Here is a 20,586-nt window from a genome sequence, read left to right on the forward strand (position 1 = left end):
CTTCAGTCTGAAATCCAGTGATCAAATCCCACCAGTCCCTTAGGACAGGACAGGCTGGTGTGCTAAGGACAGAAAAATCCCTCTGACAAGGCAAAAATCCATTGTTACATCTGCCCCTCATTCCCAAGCTCTGCCCTGGAGATCAGGACAACAGCAGATCCCAAGCTGTGCTCAGGGAGAGGTGCTCATAACTGGTTGGGAAGGGCTTGTTTGGGGGTTTTCCATCTTTGAATGTGCTGCAAAAGCTGCACTTGAACCCCTAAATTCTGCAGAAAGGTGGGTGCCAGATGGGAGGCATTTCCTTGGGAGCAGCCCCACGTTTGGGCTGGGAAATGGGAGCAGCACCCTGGTGAGACAGAGGATGCTGACAGGGAGGAAGGAGCAAGATGCTGCTCTCCATGAGGGATCCAGGCCCTGCCATCTCCCCCCTCAGGGATACATCACACTTTTAAAGCTGAGCAAACACAGGCATGGCTCTTTTCCAAACCTGAAGCGTCAGCAGCACCTAATTATAGATGCTTCATTTAACAGGGCTGCAAATGAAGCCCAGGACTGCATCTGTGTGGTGGGGGTCAGCTCTGGGATGGCAAACCATGTTCCCATCTCTGAGGTCAGAGACAGCCACAGCAGGATGCAATTCCAGGGATGGATCCCGGTGCTGGGATCCTAAACTTGAGCATCACAGCAGGAAGATGGGTTAGTGGTGAGCACAGTGATGCTGGTTTGACTTGATGATCATAAAGGTCTTTTCCAAAACTTAACACTCCTATAATTCCATGAAATCACCCTGCTAAAGTCCTGTGGTACCCTATTTCAATCCTGTGAGAGTTCAGAAGGATTTTGGAAAGAGCCAAACATTCAATTCAGCTGGTTCATCACCAGATGAGGCACAAGAACCACAGACTCAGAGGCTGCCCCAGCTGGAAGCCACCCCTTGGTGGATTCACTCACAGACTTTTTTGGGTGCCACAAACCCTCCCCAAAACCTGCGCTGGCTTCCCCCAGGAGGAAACGATTTTGTAGCAATTTCTGCTTGGCTGAGGCCACCAAGAGGAATTCCTCCACCACAAGGGATTTCTCACTCCTGCCATCATCCCCCAGCAAACCCAAACCTCCTGGAAAGCCCGAGAGTGTCCGGAGGCTGTGTCCCTTCTCCCAGCATCTCTGCTGGGAAGAGCTGCAGGATGATCCCAGCCCTTAGGCTGGAGCTGCCCTGCATTATTTAGGGCAGGCTGGGCTCGGTGGGTGCTGTCTGAGGCAGTATCTGGTCAAAGGCCTGCGGGGAGCTGGCAGATAGGGCGGGTTAACGTTTAACCCATGGACTGTAAAGCAGCCTGGGGCTGCTGAACCTTTGGAGTTTGATATGATGATTAGGGAATAAGCGCAGTGACACGTCGCAAACTCCCCACAAGCCAGCAGCCCTCGTTCCCGGGGGGCCACCTCCAAAATATTGCATTGCTCAGGTAGGGGGCTGCTCGTGGCTCACAGGTTTGGGGTGTGGGAATTGGGGCTGGTGGTGAGGTGGGGTTGGGAAGGAGCAGCTCCATCGGGAGCCTCCCACTCCAAGAGTGCCCCAGCATTGGGCTCACACCCTGGAGCTGCCCTGCTCCAGCAGGGCTGGGCTGGGGGCTGGGACCCCCAGCACCGCTGCTGTTGGGTCTGGGCGAGCAGGGTGGGCATGGAAGGGCTCCTTGGGTGCCTTGGCATGGCTTCTACCTGGCAAAGCCATGCAAACGGGGTTTTCTGCTTTTCCTCCTTGCCTGGAAAGCGAGGCCAGGCGAGGCAGAGGGGGAGGAGGGATTTTCCCTGCCATAATTCGCTGTGGATTTGTTAAAGCGCAACTTTCTGAGGTTTAATCATTAGAGATCTTTCCAGCTGACTTGGTGTCCCTCCTTCTCTTTGCCACAGATCAGTCTCCCTAGCAAAGGCAATGGCTGCTCCTAAAACCCCCTCAGTTTCCCCTAATCCCTTCCAACCAGCAGCACAGAATGCTCTTCCCAAGCTCTTTTCCCAAAACAGGAGTTTGGGGTGGGAGCAGGCAGGGAAGGAAGGATGGGTTCAAACTGTCTGGCACATGGGGATGCAAATGAAACACTAAGGAAGGAGGCTGGGCTCAGCATCCTGGAGTGGCTTTTTGGGGGGCATTTTGTGTGCATTTGGCCACAGAGCTGCAAAAGCTGTGCCCAAGAGGAAAGGGATTGCAAAGGGAGAAGCTGATTCCCAAGTAAAAGGGGCTGAGCAAAAAACTTGCCGGGTTAGGCATGGAATGTTTTCTCCAGGCTGATGTGCTGCAGCGTGTTCATGCTGCTCCGAATTTGTCCTGCTTTCCTGCAAATGTCTGTGAGTTCCCACTTTGTGTGGAGCCCCAGGAGCTGGAAAACAAGCCCCCAGCCTGCTGGGAAGCCAAGGGACGAGAGCCTGGTGCTGCGTTGCTCAATCGGACTCCGTCCCACCGTGTGTCACCCAGCGAGGAGCTGGGGCAGCTCTCAAGGCTGCACAGGTTTTGGGGAAGGAAATGAAGCATGCTTGGTGTCTATGGATGTATAGAAAGGGATATGTATTGCTTGGAGCCTGGAGGGAGGGAAAAATATCCCAAGAGGAAAATAGGGTTTGGGTTTTTGGGGGAAAGAGTGAATATCAGTATCCAGTCTTTCCAAAGGTTGTTATGCTTCAGGAGTAGTTGCACTGAGGGGATACCAAACAAAATGGCCTTAATTAGATGTGTCCAAGTGGCTCAGCACAGTCAGGTCTGCATTGACCCTGTGGGATAAAGATGGGTTTGTTATCTCCTTCATGGAGCTGGGAACCAGCTCTCCCCAAAAAGGCTGCACAGGGGCAGGCTCTGCCCTCAAACACCCCCTCAGCAAAAATCCTAGCACGGGAGACATCCCTTGGCTGAGGAAAGAGACTCCCCATTGTCCAAATGACCCAAAAGTGAAGCAAAAATTTCTGCAGTTTGTGGGGTAAAAGCTTCTGGAATCATCTTGCTGATGGATGGATGGATGGATGGATGGATGGATGGATGGATGGATGGATGATGGATGGATGGATGGATGGATGATGGATGATGGAGGGATGGATGGATGGATGGATGGATGGATGGATGGACGGATGGATGGATGGATGGGTGGATGGATGGATGATGGATGGATGATGGATGGATGGAGGGATGGATGGATGGATGGATGGATGGATGGATGGATGGGTGAGTGGATGGATGGATGATGGATGGATGGATGGATGATGGACGGAAGGATGATGGATGGATGGATGGATGATGGATGGATGGATGGATGGATGGATGGATGGATGATGGATGGATGGATGGATGGATGGATGGATGATGGATGGATGATGGATGGATGATGGATGGATGGATGGAGGATGTATGGATGATGGATGGATGGATGAATGGATGGATGGATGGATGGATGGATGATGGATGGATGGATGGATGATGGATGGATGGATGATGGATGGATGATGGATGGATGGATGGATGGATGGATGGATGGATGATGGATGGATGATGGATGGATGGATAGATGATGGATGGATGATGGATGGATGGATGGATGGATGGATGATGGATGGATGATGGATGGATGGATGGATGATGGATGGATGATGGATGGATGGATGGATGGATGGATGATGGATGGATGATGGATGGATGGATGATGGATGATGGATGGATGATGGATGGATGGATGGGTGGATGGATGGATGGATGGATGGATGGATGGATGGATGATGGATGATGGATGATGGATGGATGATGGATGGATGGATGATGGATGGATGGATGGATGGATGGATGATGGATGGATGGGTGGATGGATGGATGGATGGATGATGGATGGATGGATGATGGATGGATGGATGGATGGATGGATGATGGATGGATGATGGATGGATGGGTGGATGGATGGATGGATGGATGATGGATGGATGGATGATGGATGGATGATGGATGGATGGATGGATGGATGGATGGATGGATGGATGATGGATGGATGGATGGATGGATGGATAGATGGATGGATGGATAGATGGATGGATGGATGGATGATGGATGGTGGATGGATGGATGGATGGATGGATGATGGATGGATGGGTGGATGGATGGATGGATGGATGGATGGATGATGGATGGATGGAGCAAACCAGAGGATGTGCTCTAGTAGGTGTCAGGGTTATAGTACAGTAGGTGTAGAAGTAGTCATGGAGAGGTGATATCATGATAGGTTTGTTTCTTGTTGATATGGGCTTGCAAGGTATAAAAGAACCTTTTCTTGGACCTTGGCACTTCAGAATTTCAGCAGAAACCTAAAATAAGTGAGAGTGGAGAGGAGAAAACCAGACACAGTGATATTCTGATCTAAGGTAAAAGCAGAACCTCCCTTTTCTTAGTGCTGTGACCATGATAAGTTGGTACTATTGTCAAAATTTCATAAAAAATGAGGATAAAGTAGGAAATATTGATAGTTTGCCACTTCCAAAGGTGTTAATTTCAATTTAAACTCCTGAGCAAAATGCAGCTTCCCCTTCTCCTTTTGTTTCCTTCTCTTTTTCAAGTGGTGGCCCTTGTTAATGATAATCCATTTTAAGGGCAAATCCCCAAAATTGATTGAATTCCAGAACTATTATGTCTATTTAGTGTGGCTGGGTTGATTCTTTTTTAAGGCAGTGCTGAAAGCACTGCCTGAATTTGCTGCAGTCATTCACATTTTCCATCAGCAGCCACGGAAGGGGGGTTTTCCCCTGTGAGGGTGGATTTGCTAATTGATTCCTGGCTCGGGGAACAAAGAAGGAGAGAAAGTAATCGTGTTTCCTCTGGGTGACAGGAATTCTCCTCCCTTAAGTTAAAAAAAATAAAAGAAAAACAATCCCAGCATACTTGCACTGCTGCAAGGGCTGGGGCTGGTGCCTGCAATTTGGAGAAAGGGCAAGAATTCCACAAGTTTCAGAAATTAAACATCCCCCCATGAATAGTAGCCTGGAAATGGTCTGGATGCACTGATGGACACACGGGTGTGGCACCTGGGAATGTGGTTGGTGGTGGGTTGATGGTTGGACTCGATGGTCTGAGAGGGCTTTTGCAACTTAAATGATTCTGTGAATCCATGAGATGGACCCTTGGGTGGCAGGGGTGGAAAAGTGCCCTGTCCAACAAAAGTGTTTGGATGTCCTTGGCTCAAAGGAGGCAGGAAGGAAGGAGGGAGGGAGAGAAGAAGTGCTTGGAAAACTGCAAGGTGGAAATCCTGTTTTCCTGGGATTTGTTGTGGTGGGTTTTATACCTGAAAGAAAAGAGGGGCTGCTGTTTCCATCCCGCAGAAACCCCACGGATGGGGGAAAGCTCTTTAGCTTATAAATTACCTGTGAATGACGTTGGGCTGGTAATTAGCAGGTGTGAACTGACTGCTCAGAGCTGGGCTGTGCACCGAGCTGTCCATGTGTGTGCTCAGCCCTGAGTGGGCAGTCCAGCCCTGTTCTCCTTTGGAACTGGGAGTGGGGGCTTGCAGATTCCTTTGGAATCAGGAGTGTGCACTTGCAGGGGTGGTGGAAGGGTCCCACTTCCAGCAGGACCAGCTCCACGGCCCCTGGTGAGTCGGGGCACCCCTGAGGATGAGCATCCTGCATCTCTTCCACGGGGCAGGGTTGTTTCCGTGGCTTTCTCCAAAGGCAGCAATGTGTGGAAGCACCAGGCACAGATTAAAGCCAGATCTTTGTTACCAACACCCCCTCCCCACCCCAAACCTGCTGGGCTCTGCAGCAGGCTGTGACTAAAACTTCATTGCAACCTTGAATGCTCTTGCTCCCTAATTCCGAGTGGATTGCTTCAGCACATCCTGGAGTGCACCAGTGTCTAGACATGCTGGTCTAGAGCCTGAAATCTTTGCAGGATGCCTTACCAGAAGAGCCCAGAGAGCTCAGCTGTCTTATCTAATAAGGCAGAAGGCAGAGAGGGATATTGCTGCCGCTGGAGAGGCATCAGCCAGGGAGATGCTCTGTTCCCATCCATCCAGCCCCGAGGCTTGTGCTCACTGCTCAGCGTGAAATCACCCCCGGGAGGGACAGAGACCTTCCTGGAAATCCCTCCTCCCTGCAGGAGAGGATGCTGGCCTTAAAGGATCCACGTGCAAGCACATCCAAAGCAGCAGCCCTGGCAGCGCTCAAGTCCAGCTCTGAGGGCTATGAGACACCCACCCACCCATCCACTGATCCCTCAATTCCTGGTGAAACCAGGATGCTCCAAAAGCAGAATATAAGGGCCCAGATTTGCAGGGTGACAGTTTTCCCCTATAGGGTGGGTATGGGGTGTCTCTGCCAGCCAGGGGAAGGTGCAAAACCAATCTGGATTTTAACTCTTTTTTTTTTTTAAGTGGTTTTCTTTGTTTTTTTTTTTTTTTTCTTTTGAACTCTCTTTCTCTTTCTGAAGCAGCCTGGGAAAGGCTCCAAGTGGTTTTTGCACAGCAGTGTGCTAATCCTGCCCCGTGCCTGCTGAACTCCAGCTCCAGAGGAGGCAGCAGGCACAGACACCACAAACATCGACAGGGTTTTGTTGCTGCCCTCAGAAAGGCAGAACAAGCCAGTGACTGCTGCAGAAAACACTCATCTGGGAATTAGAGACAGGAGAGAGCTGTTGCATTGGATAATCCATGCCCCAGCCCCTGCACAATGGTAGTAATTAAAACACTGAGCCTGGGAGGATGGGGAAAAAAAAAAAAAAAAAAAAAAATCAGAAGAGCCTCAGCAAACTCTGTATTAGATAGCTCCAAACCCTAGCATTACAGAGGTGTCCCTATTTGCAAGAGTTTGAGTCACAGTCTCTGGATTTTGGTGTGGCAGAGCCCAAAGTGACACGAGACTGAAATCCTCCAAACACCTGGGCTCCATTTTTGCCCGATTTTTGGTGCTGGGAATGATCCATTTTAATTTGAAAGCAGCTGGTTTAGACTTCCAGGGCACAAAAGCATAGGAGAGCACAGGGCAGGTGATGGCCAAAGGCAAAGTGGGCTGCCCCAAAAGCTGCTGATAAAGAGGGGTTGGTGTTAAAAGCTGGGTCCTGGGAAAAGGCTATTTCTGTTATTTCTGCAGAATTGTGACATGCTCAGAAAATCAGCTGTAACCATACAGGTTGCACTTCTTTCCCTTCATCTCTTTACATGCAGTGCTCACCTTTATGTGCACCAAGGGGCTGCTGTGCAAGGGGATTGTTTAGGGTCTCCTCCCAAAACTCTGGCAGTGGCTCAGGGTGCAGGCACAGCCCTCCACCTTCCTTCCACCTTCCTACTGCTCTGGACTTCCCTTCTGCCCAGCAACCCCACCACCACCCCATCCCAGGGTGCCTCATCCCCTCACCCCCAGTCCCCCCCTCCCAGCCCCTTTTGGACCTGTTTGCCTCCACCTTTCTACAATAAAATGCAGTTTTAGGCAATAACAACCATGTGGGATGACACAATTTAGCATTTTCCTGCATGGAGTCTTTCATCCCACTGGCCCCCAGCTCTGGCCAAAAGGATCTGAGGAAGGAACTGGGTTTGCTCTGGCTGCTGTTCAGCATCAGCCAAAGGCTTCAAGCTCAGCCTTGCACCTACAGACCCCATTTTTATGCCTGGAGCACATAAATGGATTTTGGACAAGCTCAAAGCTCAGCATTGAGGAAAGACAGGGAGTCATCAGTAGTGAATCCATGTTGTAAATGTCCCTTTCTCAGGGTGTAGCCCAAGTAAGATTCAGATTTCAGTTTTATGAATTTTTCAGCTCAAACCCCAAACAAACCAAAAAATCTTGAATCACCCATGACCTAAAACTGCAGCTGTGAATCAAAATGTCTGAACCCGAGGTTGTTCCAGCCCTGAGCTGAGCTAGGATCTGAAGTTCTTTATTTTCAAAACTAAGAATAGGCCAAATTTGGAGCTAGGTCCTGTTTCTCACAGAGTGCTGGACATGGCTGGTGCAAGGTTGCCTTCCCAGTGTCAGCATCACACCAGGCCTGAAGGACTCATTGTTATGTACTCAGTGCAGGATTAGGCACTTACATATTTTTTCCTGCTGAGACACCACCAAAAGGCTACAAATTCCCTCTGCATCTCCCCAGGATCTGACTGCAGGTTTAAATGCTATTTATTTCCATTCAGCAAGGAGGATATTTCTGCTTTTTCCATGGTCTCTGCTGTTCTGTTTTGGTTTTATCTCCAAAATAACTGATTTAGGAAGAGCGACCCTGTAAACTTTCTCAGGAGGGTGAACTTTCTCCTCCCAGCCGTATTAATTGATTTAATTTATCTTAAATTTGATTGCAGTGAGCACCCCTAATTAACCTGATTTTTTGCTGATAATCACTCCCAATGGAATCAAATCACAAATCCGGGGATGGATTGACCGGCACACAGAAAGAAGCCGCCCTCCGTGCGTTAATTCAGCGAACGGGATATAATTTGATCCAGGTAGGAATTCCCAGTCACATCCTTTTGTGCAGCTTCCAGCTTCATCCTGAAGCTTCACTGGGGGTGTGAGCAGTGAATCCATGCTCCTGAATCACTCCTTGCTCTTTTCTTTTCTCTCTCTTTCTCTCTCACATCCCTGCTGACCATAACTGTGTTGTCTTTCCCAAAGCAGGATCTTATTCCTCAAGGAATTCCTTGCTTGATGGGAAATGACAATAAATGTGGGGGAAGGACAGCCCTGAGCACTACTGAATGTTGGGATTGGTGTCACAGAAAACCCACAGAGCAAAGTTTCACAAGAGGGATGAAGTGGGGGGTCCAGCACGTCCCCTTTGTGCAGATCCTTGCACAGGGACATGGGAGGCAGGTGCCTCACCTGCTCCAAGGTTTGCTCCCACTTTAGGCTCCAAGGACTCCAAGATCCAAACCTCCTGTGGTTAGGGCAGGTGGAGGTGGGCATGGCTTTCAAACCCACCTGAGAAAGCTTTTCTTGGCTACCACGACCAAAACAAGCTCAGCCTTGGAAAGCACTGGAAGAGGGAGCTGGTAACGCTGGATTTTAGGCAGGTGGAGGCCATGAACTTTGCCAGGTTTTGCAAGGCACTAGAGGGCACAACAGCCCCAAGCACAGCCTGAGATTCCTGGGAAAAAGCACATTCCAGGACCAGGCCAGGAGCTGTGTTTGGTGCCCTTGAGGAGCCTTTCTGTGCTACCTGACCCACAAGATAAAGGACTTCTCTATGTCCTAGATTTGCTGTGGCTTTCTTGGAATCACAGGGGATGGGCTTATAAAGCCCATCTCATTCCAGCCCCATGCCATGGGCAGGGACTCCTTCCACTGGCCCAGGTTAATCCAAGCCCTGTCCAAGCTGGCCTTGGAATTGTCCTGGTGCTCAGTTTTTCTTACTGTCACATCTGGCAAAGATCACTCCCAGTCCCCCACACACTTCAACATCTTCTTGCTCTTCTCTCTCCTTTCCTTTTCCATTCCAACCTTGCTATTTTATCTTTTTCTCTTTTCCTCCCCTCTCCTAATTTCCCTGTACCTTAGGGATTTTTCTTCCAGCCTGCCTGTGGGTGCAGCCAAACATCTTCTTCCTCAGGGCTCACCTGGGTTGTTCATCTTTGGGAAGTGGCTGATGTCCACTTTCCCTCCAGGCACCTTCTCAAGGAGGGTTTGCTGCCTTCCAGCCACAAACAAAGCCACTGCAAACTGAGGAAAGGGTTTATTTCTTGTTGTGCCCCCCTTACACACCAGCTCAGACATAAAATCAAATGTCCCCAGGGCTCCATCACTGCTGAAAACACTGGAAAAACAGGAATGAGAATGGATAATTCAGGGCCTGTTCTAGGCTTGAGAAAACTAAAAGGGTTTGTGGTGTATTTCTGTTTTCTCCTAAGGATCTGTGTTTGTTTACATTCCTCTTAAATCAGCTGTACAAGGCATTCACTTTCCTGGAACAATCCCAGAATAGGAAGTGACTAAAAAAAATGTCAGGGAGCCAAAAATGGAAAAATTACTGGAGCTCCAGCTCCTCTGGGAACAGGGAATCACTGCAGGGAGAGGAAGGAGAGAAAGGAGTGGGAGGGAGAGAAGGAAGGAAGGAAGGAAGGAAGGAAGGAAGGAAGGAAGGAAGGAAGGAAGGAAGGAAGGAAGGAAGGAAGGAAGGAAGGAAGGAAGGAAGGAAATATGATTAAAAATAGAAGAGGAGAACAGAGACACAGTCATCTAGCAAAAATAGATCAAAAAAATTCTGACTGGCCTTCACATCGTTGAATATTATTTTCTTTTGCTCCATGGCAGGAAAATGGGCAGAGGAAATATGGGGGACCACCACCAGGCTGGGATGGCCCTCCACCAGAGAGGGGCTGTGAGATCTTCATTGGGAAACTGCCCCGAGACCTCTTTGAGGATGAACTTATCCCCCTCTGTGAAAAGGTGAGGCTGGATGGCAGCTGGTCACTTACTGATGCTCAGAGCTGCATTTCAGGGCTGATTCCAAGGCCAGGCTGGGCAGGACTTGGAGCAATCAATGGAAGTTCCACAGGACTGCAACTGGGTGGGCTTTAAAATTCCAGTCTTCTTTAACCACTCCCCCCTTGCTGACAAATCTCTCTCACTTGGCAGATTGGCAAAATCTATGAGATGAGGATGATGATGGACTTCAATGGCAACAACAGGGGCTATGCCTTTGTGACCTTCTCCAGTAAGCAGGAGGCCAAGAATGCAATAAAGACACTCAATAATTATGAAATCAGGTAAGTGGGGCAATCACCTTCAAAGCAACTTCAAATCATATATTTCAGTCTACTTTGGCTTGTAAGGGATATTTTTCCTGGCAGCCAAGACCAAGGTTATTTAGATCCCTGTGTTTTGAGGGGAAATCTCCTCCTGTCTCCCCATTAAAGCCAATATCTTTCACAGGAAATTTCTTCCTCACCAAAAGAAGAAAAAAAAAATTTAAAAAAATCTATCAGAACATTAGAAAAAAATATTCTGCTTTGGATCAAATTAACTTTCCCCTAACCAGCACTGTTTATTATGTTCCCCTCAGGTTGTTTGTTGTTGATTTATCCTATTCACAGTCTCCCTCGTGACAGATTGTGCAGATATGTTCTGGGAGATGGAGCAATTGCAAAAAATGGTGAAATAGGATGGAAAGCAATTGGCACAACAGTGACATTTCCTAATAGAAAGGAACAGAAAAAGCTCTCGTGTTTGTGACTAAAAATTGGGAACAAAACACCCAGAAATCAACAACAGATGGGCCCATCAATGCGTGTTGGTCAGATTTCAACCACACTAAATGTTCTTTGCCAGTTCAAAGTGGGATGAGTTGATGCCTTTGCTTAAAAACCTTTTGGGATAAACCATGCTGGCAATCATATGGATTTTTTAATTAAAAAAAAAAAAAAAAAAAAAAAAGGATCAAGGCACACAGAGGTTTTGGAGCTGTCATTTGCAAAGACTCCTCTAAAGAAGTTTTGCACTTCTCCAGGCCTGTAAGAGATACTTTGACCCCAAAGAGGTGGACAAGGGAAGTTTTTACTTTGGGGTCTGCACAAAAGTTGGGATTGGTGAGTCCTCAAATGGTGCCTCTCCATGGCAAGGGATTTTCTTCCCCCAAAACCTCACCCAGAGGTGAGTGGGAAGCCACAAGCCACTGGTGACAGCACAGGGACCTGGGCTGGGGTGTGCAGTCGCCTGCTGGCAGGAAAAGGGAGAATCTCAAGTAGGAAAAGCAACATTTGTCATTGGCTTCTCCCTCAAATCCTTCACCTCAGCAGTGCTGCCTGACTCTGATGTCAGATTTAGCAGAGTGCAGCTTTGGCACGGAGCAATGCCACTGGAATATCCCAAAGAACAGCTGGCACCACAGCCCTGTGTTTGGCCTTGTGTTTTGGGGCAGAAGACAGGCTTTGCTTTCACCCTCCCCTCTCCTGGCTCCTGGCTGCCAGCTGGATCTGTGTGACTCCTGCCAAAGCAGCTCTGCTGTTTCAGGAACGGGAGGCTCCTGGGCGTGTGTGCCAGCGTGGACAACTGCCGCCTGTTCGTGGGTGGCATCCCCAAAACCAAGAAGAGGGAGGAAATCCTAGCAGAGATGAAGAAGGTCACAGATGGAGTGGTGGATGTCATTGTCTACCCCAGTGCAGCTGACAAAACCAAGAACAGGGGCTTTGCCTTCGTGGAGTACGAGAGCCACCGGGCAGCAGCCATGGCCAGGAGGAAGCTGCTCCCAGGTTAGCAGGGCTGGGGAGGGCTCACCACGTGGTGACACTTCCAAAAAAGTGAGCATGGCTGGGTTTTCTGCCCTCAGACAGCAGTTTTCCAGAGCCTGGAGGTCCCCCAGCACACCATGGGGTGTGGGATTCACTGCAGCTGCAGCACCATGCTGATGATCCGTGGTCATCCTTCAGGAGCTTGGGTTTGCTAAAAATCCAGCCAGATGGATTTAGCTGTGTAGTTTTGCTGTGGGTGCTGTGCTTGTCTTGGGTTAAACATAAAAATTTATGGCCTCTCAGGGAGAATCACTCAGGAAAGCATCTGAGAGCAGATTCAGGCTGGAGCGTGGACTGAAAATTGATATTTTGGCAAAAAAGCTTGGAATGAGGAATTGCTTTAGAGCAAATCTATGAAATTCAGCACTGGGAGACAGCCAAAGAGCATTGAGAAGGAGAGAGAGGTTTAGCAGGTATTAGGTGAAGAAGTCACTTAACATTAAGTGCTTTTGCAGGGATTTCACCAATTTTCTCTTGCTTTCTTATGCTCCTGCACTGCTTTATTGAACACAGCTCACTGGCTGGTGAAAGCATCCAACAAACCCTGAGGTTTGAGATTTGTTCATAACCACCAGCCTTCTTTCACCTGTTTTATACATTAAATACCCTGCATCACTTAAATTCTTTTTTATTTTTCTTATAGTGTAAAGAAATGAGCATAATTTTGGGCACTGAATTTACTCTTCTATTGGGAGATACATCACACTGACAATTTTTCCTTTTGTTCTGCTTTTCTTTCTTCAGTTTAAGCATCTCCCTGATGGTGGGAGTACATTCTGTGCTTGAGCACAACTTTCCCATGGTTTTTATGTGGAAAAGGAGGGCAGGAGCAGACAGAGCACTTGAAATCCTGAGCAAAGACAGAGGGAAAAGATGGAAGGAACTCACCCCCTCATTTTAGAGCTTAAATGGGTTGTCCAAGCAGAGATGCCTTTTTAGATCTGCCAAAGAGTGTTTTGCAGGATTTTCTTTGTCCCCTCAGCTGCAAATGTGTGGTTTAGGTCACTTAAAGAATCGCAAGGTCTGGGCAAAAGTGGGTTTAAAATAAATTTGTGAAGGTATGGCAGGGTTTGATGGCAAGGGTCACTCTATTGCTTACTACACAGATAAAACAGGCAAAGAAATATCAGATTAAAGCAATCTAGAATGATTCATGTGGAGGCCAGGGAGGCAAAAGGGTGAGGAGGGAAAAAAGTAAAGGATTCCAAGGGTTGAGTCCCGACAGAATAAAACCCCTTGCCAATCTCAGCCTCAGACTGGCTCAGCAATTTAGGTCTAAATGGTTTATTATTCATGACACTATCTAATCATGGTTTGTTAATAATATCTAATCAACACTAGCAGTTCTTGATAAATTGACCAATTTGACACCTCTAAAACGATTCAATAGGATTTTCTATAAGCCCAACAGAACCATAAATCCGACTTCACCAAAATTTAATGACAAATCTAAAATGGCAACCTTGGTAATACATGCAGACAGAAAGAAATATGGATTTCTGAACATTCCCCTCGAGTTCTGTGAAAGTCTCACCATCAGGTGCCTTTGAAAATGGAGCCTCAAGGAGTGGGGACACCAACCCAACTGCATCATCAGCATCCAGCAATGTGATTTATTTGCTCTTTTTCTTCCCTGCCCTTCAGCAGCTCAGTCCAGTGTACACAGAGTCCCTGGGTTTATCCTCCACACCCTGTTTTATGCATTGGGTCTTTTTGTGTCCCTCCCTCCTTGTGCTGCTGTTTCACCCAAATGAAATCAAGCACACACACAAAGGTCCTTGCTTTTGCTGTTTCATTCCATCCCGTTGGGGGTTCAGGATCCCTGCTCTGCTATTGAGGGAATGAAACTTTGCCAGCCAAAAGGGATTTTTGTAAGTGCATTAAAATACTTGCCTTTAGGGAGCACTCCAGGAAACACAGGCTTGAAGTGAATTATTCTGTATTTTTGCTGCTTTCAGCTCTGGAGGCTCCAAAGGTATTTGCAGGGGCCATTCTGAGTGTGACCATCTGCTTTTGGGAGGGAGCTGGTGCAGCAGCGTGCTTTGAGCTAGGAAGGCTTTTTTTGGTCACATTTTGTCCTGGTTTGAAGGACAGGTGTCTGCCAATAAAGGCAGAAGCTTCTCTTGAAAATGGAGAATGTAAACCACCTCCCTCCAAATTATTATTATCATTTTGAAATTAAGGGGCTCTCAGGCAAAGATAGGGGAATTAGGAATAACAGTTCTTTACTAGGAAAATTAAAAGAGAAATGCAGTATTACAAAGAACAATCCCAGCCCTGCCAGAGTCAGAATCCAAGCTGACACCCGTCAGTCAGTCAGGGTGTTGGCACAGTCCCATTCAATGGTGGCTGCATCCTCCTGCAGTGGCAGATGTGGTTCAGCTGGAGCAGTGCTCCTGGAGAAGGTGCAGTTTCCTCTGAAGCTCCAGGGATGATGTGGAAAGGTCTGGCTTTCCTCTGGAATCCAGTGGAAATATGGATAACTTGCTGTCCAAAATCTCAGTTTTTATCTAGGTAGGAAAGGCTTGGCTCCTCCCCTGGCTGGAGCATCTCCCAGTGGGATGATGGAATTTTATCAGTCACACAGTGGGACTGAATGGGCCAGCAGCAGATGATATCTTCCTGGAGGGAGGATGGGCTGTGGGAAAGATAAAGATGATTGCCCAGCTGGTTTAAAGATGGCCCATGAGCAGATAATATGTGCCAGGAGATCAGGGTCACTGCCCCAGCTGGTTTAACAGATGGGGACAGAACTCACATTTCTGTCACATCCTGTATTGCAACCCAAGAATTTGTAGAATTTGGGCTGCTCTGTTGTGAAATAGAGCATGAGCAGGAGTGAGAGGAAGCAAAGCCCCCAGCACTGACCATTCCCATTCCCTTAAAGGAAGGATCCAGCTGTGGGGACACCCCATCGCCGTGGACTGGGCAGAGCCAGAGGTGGAGGTGGATGAGGACACCATGTCCTCCGTGAAAATCCTCTACGTGAGGAACCTCATGCTCTCCACCACCGAGGAGACCATAGAGAAGGAGTTCAACAGCATCAAGCCAGGTAGGAAACCACTGGCACAGTGCCTCCTAAACAAGGGCTGCAAATGGAAATATTTCTGCGTTCCTAAAATGCCACAAGAGATAAAAAAAAAGATGTTCGTGTCAAATGCCACAAAAATTGTCACGAGGCTGAAGGCTCCCACCCAAAATGCCAACCCATTAAGGGCTGCTTAATTCCCAGCTACAGCCACCACGAAGAAGAATGATTGGCAGCTGGAAGGGACCCAAAATACTGCATGGGGATGCCCTGTGTCATCAAAATGCTTTGGAATAATTTAGTCCTTCTTAAAAAGAATTGGTGAAGCAGCTGGGTGACTTCAGCATTCTTCTGTGGCAAGGGATGGTGATAAAAATAGAGTGGTTTAATAGAACTCCTTTTTATCTGATCTATCTAAATTCTGAGCTCATTTTCATACATCCCCCCCAGTCCTCGTGTAAATTGGTGAATAATTAGTGCTTTCCATTTAATTCAATATTCCTTTGTGGCATATCTTACATGCACTTAGGGTGAGATTTTTCAAGAAAAGCAGGGAGATTAGTTGGGAATAAAAATCTTTTCAAAGGAGATTTTACTTCTGAGTTGCTCCAGCTTTAGGAAATTCCACCCAAAACCAACAAAGTAAAAATAACCTGTTTCTGCAGCTCTGCAAGCCACACAGTCCACTAGGCATTAGGAACTGATGCCTGGCAATGTGAAATCTCCTTTCATCTTACTCCTGTTAGCTTCCTTCTATTAATTTTTTAAAATACGCTGCAGACCTTCATTTTTCTTCCTCTAACTTCTCATTTCTGCTCTGTGCATGCCTTTTTCTGGGCTAGGCTGCAATGCAAAGGTCTTTCATGAATTTTCCTTGTGTCCTTCTAGCATTTCTGGCTCATGCTTTTAGCCACCATCGAGCTGTTGCAGACCCCATTTTACCCCTGAGTTAAATTTATGTTATCCAACTCTCTGAACTGTTTCCTTCTTTTATTTACCCAGTTTTGCTCCCGAGCTTTGAACAAGCTCACACTCCCCAGAAACACATTTGTGGCCTTTTGACACTTTGGTAGCAGTCATCTGCTCTGCTGCTAAGATGTTTTCCACTATAACAACAGAAGTTCTGCCCCTTCTTTCATTTTCTTTTTATCATTTCAGCGTTCGTGTTGGAATTTTTTTTTTTTTTTTAATGGACAGCTTTTATTTTGGTGTCTAAAATCGGGAATGGATGCATTAGAGCAGCAAAACTTCCAGCTTTGGGGAGAGAAAATGAAGCTCAATTTATAGTGAGATCAAAAAAGGCAGCAAGGATCTGAAATGATTCATTGCCCTGCTGCCTCATTCATTGAGCCACATTTCAGCACTACTTAGCTGAAATTACCTTAGATCCAGGGCATCAAGAAGCTCTTTTGACATCAACAAGTCATCCAATAAAAAATGATCCAGAGGTCCCCATGACACAGCAATTGCCACATCTCTGAGGGCTCCACAGACAGGACCAGGAATGCTGCTTGTGCTCCTCAAGCTGGGATATAGCACAAGTAGCACCCCTTAAATCTGTGCCAAATTCACAGCCTGGTGACTTCTGTAAAGCTCTCTCTGAAAAGCCCTGCCCTTGCTCCCTAGGAATCCCAACAAAATTCCTCCTGCCTGGTAGAGTTCCCAGCAGGAAGAGTGTGCTGTCCCAGTGTGCTGGAGGGACAATGCTCCCTCTCTAATGTCCCATGGATGGGCTGTCATGGAGCTGACCCCATGGTGGGTATCCCATTGCTTGCCCCAGCAGAGGCAGAAGCAGAGAAGAGCAGATTTTTGACTCAGGATTGGTGTCCTGGAATGCTCTCTGGGAGGCAGAAGGAGGATATTCAAAACACAGTGAGTTCATTAAAGCTTCCACTTGTAAACAAAGCATCAGCATATAACTCCCATAAATTTAGGAAATTCATCCTCTGTCCCAGAAGGACACAAAGTTCTACTTTACTATCCCTGTGTCATTCCAAGATGTGAAGCCTGCTTGGGTTGTAAGCTGTGACAGGCTCATTTAGCCCTCTGCAGCTCCTAATGACTCCCCCTGAACACAAAAGAAATTTGTTTCCTCCTGCATTTTTTTAAGTGTGTGCTTTTTGTGGCAGTATGATATTTCCCTGTGCACCTCTTCAGCTTCAGGAGGTAAGAAGCCAGCAGAAGAGCTGCTCAGCATCCCTTAGCCATGTTTCCAAAGGATATTTTAGGGGTTTTAAGGAGGCTGGTCTGGCTGATGTTGTGCTTCCCAAGGCACAGGAGCAGAGAAGATGAGGAATTAAAGAAATGGCTAAAGGCTGTGGGGAACAGGACTGGTGGGGTTATTTTGGAGACAGACTCCTCAGTGCAGAGTATGAGTTCCTGGCAGCAGAGCAGCTGACAAGGGAAAGGGAAAACTGTGGGGGATGGTCTTAGAAAAGAAGTAATTTACATTTGAATTACTTTGGATAAATTGAATGTAAGAAAGATTCAGGCTGGAAGAAAGATTCTCCAGCCCAAGCCTGATGCCAGAAGGGCCAATCCTCACTGCAGAGCCTGAGTGGGGCCGTGTCCAGGTGAATTGGGGCATCCAGGGAAGTCCCATTGCCATGGGAAAGGCTATTTCCTAGGGAGAGGCTGTTTTTTAGGGAGAGACCTGCTACCCCCATCAGCCCCAGCCCATCCCAGTGCCCTGGGCTGCTCTGTCCTGGGCACAGCTGGTTGTTCATTTTTCCTGAACATCCTGAGCTGGTTGTCAAGGAGAAAAACCTCCTTGTTTTATGACAAAGGCATCAAGTTTTGCTGCCTTCAATGCACATACAAGAGCAGGGAGATGGGGATCACATGGGCATGGTGTGAGGTTTGTCACAGAAGGGAGACAACACCAAAGGTAGTGTCCCACAGAACGGTTTGGAGAGGAGAAAACCACTCCAGTTTAATGGGAATCTTACTGGTGTATGATCCCAAAACCTTCTAGTTTGCCTTGTAATGCTGCAATCGTTATATATTGATTTTCCTGTGGAATAGCTTCCAAAGAGGTGAGGGGACACTGACCTCTGGTTCTTCTACCCTTGCTCAGCCTTTGCTCTCCAGGGGCTCATAACCTGACAGAACCACTCTTTCAGATCTCTGTTTTCTGACTAATCCCCACTTCCCACTAATATTCCGATGTTTTCCACAGGTGCAGTGGAGAGAGTAAAGAAAATTAGAGACTATGCCTTTGTGCACTTTAATAAAAGAGAACACGCAGTGGAGGCCATGAAAGCCTTGAATGGGAAGGTAAAGCTGCTGTAAATGTTAATTCATGGGGCTCAGGGTACAGAATATTATACAAAGCCACCTGCTTTATTAGCTCCAAAACCCTCCTGGAGGTGTTATCCCAATTTTCTCTTTGCTGGTTGCTTTTATACTCCTGAATTTGTTTTTCAGCAGCTCTGTTGTACACAAACGATTCATTTTGGCTCCTTGTATTTGTGCTAAGTGTTTGCCCGGCTCTAGCTCACTGCTCAGATGAAAAAAAAAACCATGAAAAGCTGAAAGAAGAACTAGGAAAGGAGGGGTTACGATCCCCCCTGGCTCACACTCACATCCTTGTTCCAGACTGCCAACAAAAACACTGGCAGGGCAGCGTGTGAATGGCAAACTGGGACAAACGAGGTCAGCCCAAACATCTGCTCCAAATTCAGATGCGGATTTGCGAGGAGGCTGCTGAATTTAGCGCTTCTTGCACTGCATGTAATTCACTGCAAAGCCGGAGCTGTTCCCAAAGAGGTGTTAACCCCGCTCCTATTTTTAGTGCCACGGCTGTTCTCCACGGAGCACACGGAATCTCGCCCGGCTTACGAGCTGCTTTGCAGGGAAGTGAGGCCTTTGAAGGCTTTGCTGAAGGAGCCTCTCCCAGCTGGGGATGGCGCTCTCAGATTAAGCTTCACCCAGCCAGCCCCGAGTGAGGGACTTGGGGCTTTTTTGGGGTGGTTTCCTCCATCTTCCCATCCCACTGGGACACGGAGGCAGCTCCTCCATCGGTGGAGGCACTCTGAGCACTCACCCCTGTGCTTGTGTTGCGCTCTCTCCCCACCATGAAGGTGCTGGACGGGTCCCCGATCGAGGTGACGCTGGCCAAGCCGGTGGACAAGGACAGCTACGTGCGGTACACGCGCGGCACGGGCGGCAGGGCGCCGGTGCTGCAGGGCGACTACACCTACACCCTGGGCCACCTGTACGACCCCGCCGCCGCCTACCTGGGCGCCCCGGTCTTCTACGCGCCCCAGGCCTACGCGGCCATCCCCAACCTGCACTTCCCCGCCGCCAAGGGGCTCGGCAGCAGGAGCGTCCTCCGGCCCCCCTCCGTGCGAGGTAATTCCCTTTGTGCCAAGGCTTGGCCAGGCCTTTCCTCTGGGAATCAGGCAGCTGCTCCCCAGGCATACGTTCATGATATTGGCTTTGCCAAAGCGTGTCCGTGATATTGGCTTTGCAAAGCATGTCCGTGATATTGGCTTTGCCAAAGTGTGTCTGTGATATTGGCTTTGCCAAAGTGTGTCCATGATATTGGCTTTGCCAAAGAGTGTCCGTGATATTGGGTTTGTCAAAGTGTGTCCATGATATTGGCTTTGCCAAAACGTGTTCATGATATTGGCTTTGCCAAAGTGTGTCCATGATATTGGCTTTGCCAAAGTGTATTCATGATATTGGCTTTGCCAAAGTGTGTCCATGATATTGGCTTTGTCAAAGCATGTCCGTGATATTGGCTTTGCCAAAGTGTGTCCATGATATTGGCTTTGTCAAAGCATGCCCCTGATATTGGCTTTGTCAAAGCATGTTCATGATATTGGCTTTGCCAAAGTGTGTCCATGATATTGGCTTTGCCAAACTGTGTCCGTGATATTGGCTTTGCCAAAGTGTGTCCATGATATTGGCTTTGCCAAACTGTGTCCGTGATATTGGCTTTGCCAAACTGTGTCCGTGATATAGGCTTTGCCAAAGCCTGTCCATGATATTGGCTTTGCAAAGTATATTCATGATATTGGCTTTGCCAAAGCGTGTCTGTGATATTGGCTTTGCCAAAGCGTGTCTGTGATATTGGCTTTGCCAAAGCGTATTCATGATGTTGGCTTTGCCAAAGTGTGTCCATGATATTGGCTTTGCCAAACTGTGTCCGTGATATTGGCTTTGCCAAAGTGTGTCCATGATATTGGCTTTGCCAAAGCATGTCCATGATATTGGCTTTGCCAAACTGTGTCCGTGATATTGGCTTTGCCAAAGTGTGTCCATGATATTGGCTTTGCCAAACTGTGTCCGTGATATTGGCTTTGCCAAACTGTGTCCGTG

General features: G+C 47.9%; 1 protein-coding gene across 2 annotated transcripts in view; it reads left to right on the top strand.

Annotated features, from left to right (window-relative positions):
- The first annotated feature begins 1,354 nt into the window (after positions 1-1,354).
- Positions 1,355-20,586, top strand: part of A1CF (APOBEC1 complementation factor) — a 30,691-nt gene continuing 11,459 nt past the window's right edge. For both annotated transcript variants that reach the window (XM_056495521.1, XM_056495522.1), the window contains exons 1-8: positions 1,355-1,463; positions 8,310-8,453; positions 10,258-10,392; positions 10,582-10,712; positions 11,956-12,194; positions 15,121-15,285; positions 18,440-18,537; positions 19,344-19,614. In XM_056495521.1, the coding sequence (XP_056351496.1) occupies positions 8,355-8,453; positions 10,258-10,392; positions 10,582-10,712; positions 11,956-12,194; positions 15,121-15,285; positions 18,440-18,537; positions 19,344-19,614 (1,138 nt within the window). In that variant the 5' untranslated portion in view covers positions 1,355-1,463; positions 8,310-8,354. The remainder of the gene's footprint in view (positions 1,464-8,309; positions 8,454-10,257; positions 10,393-10,581; positions 10,713-11,955; positions 12,195-15,120; positions 15,286-18,439; positions 18,538-19,343; positions 19,615-20,586) is intronic.

Source organism: Oenanthe melanoleuca, chromosome 6, assembly GCF_029582105.1.
Source record: "Oenanthe melanoleuca isolate GR-GAL-2019-014 chromosome 6, OMel1.0, whole genome shotgun sequence".
NCBI classification, from domain to species: Eukaryota; Metazoa; Chordata; class Aves; order Passeriformes; family Muscicapidae; genus Oenanthe; species Oenanthe melanoleuca.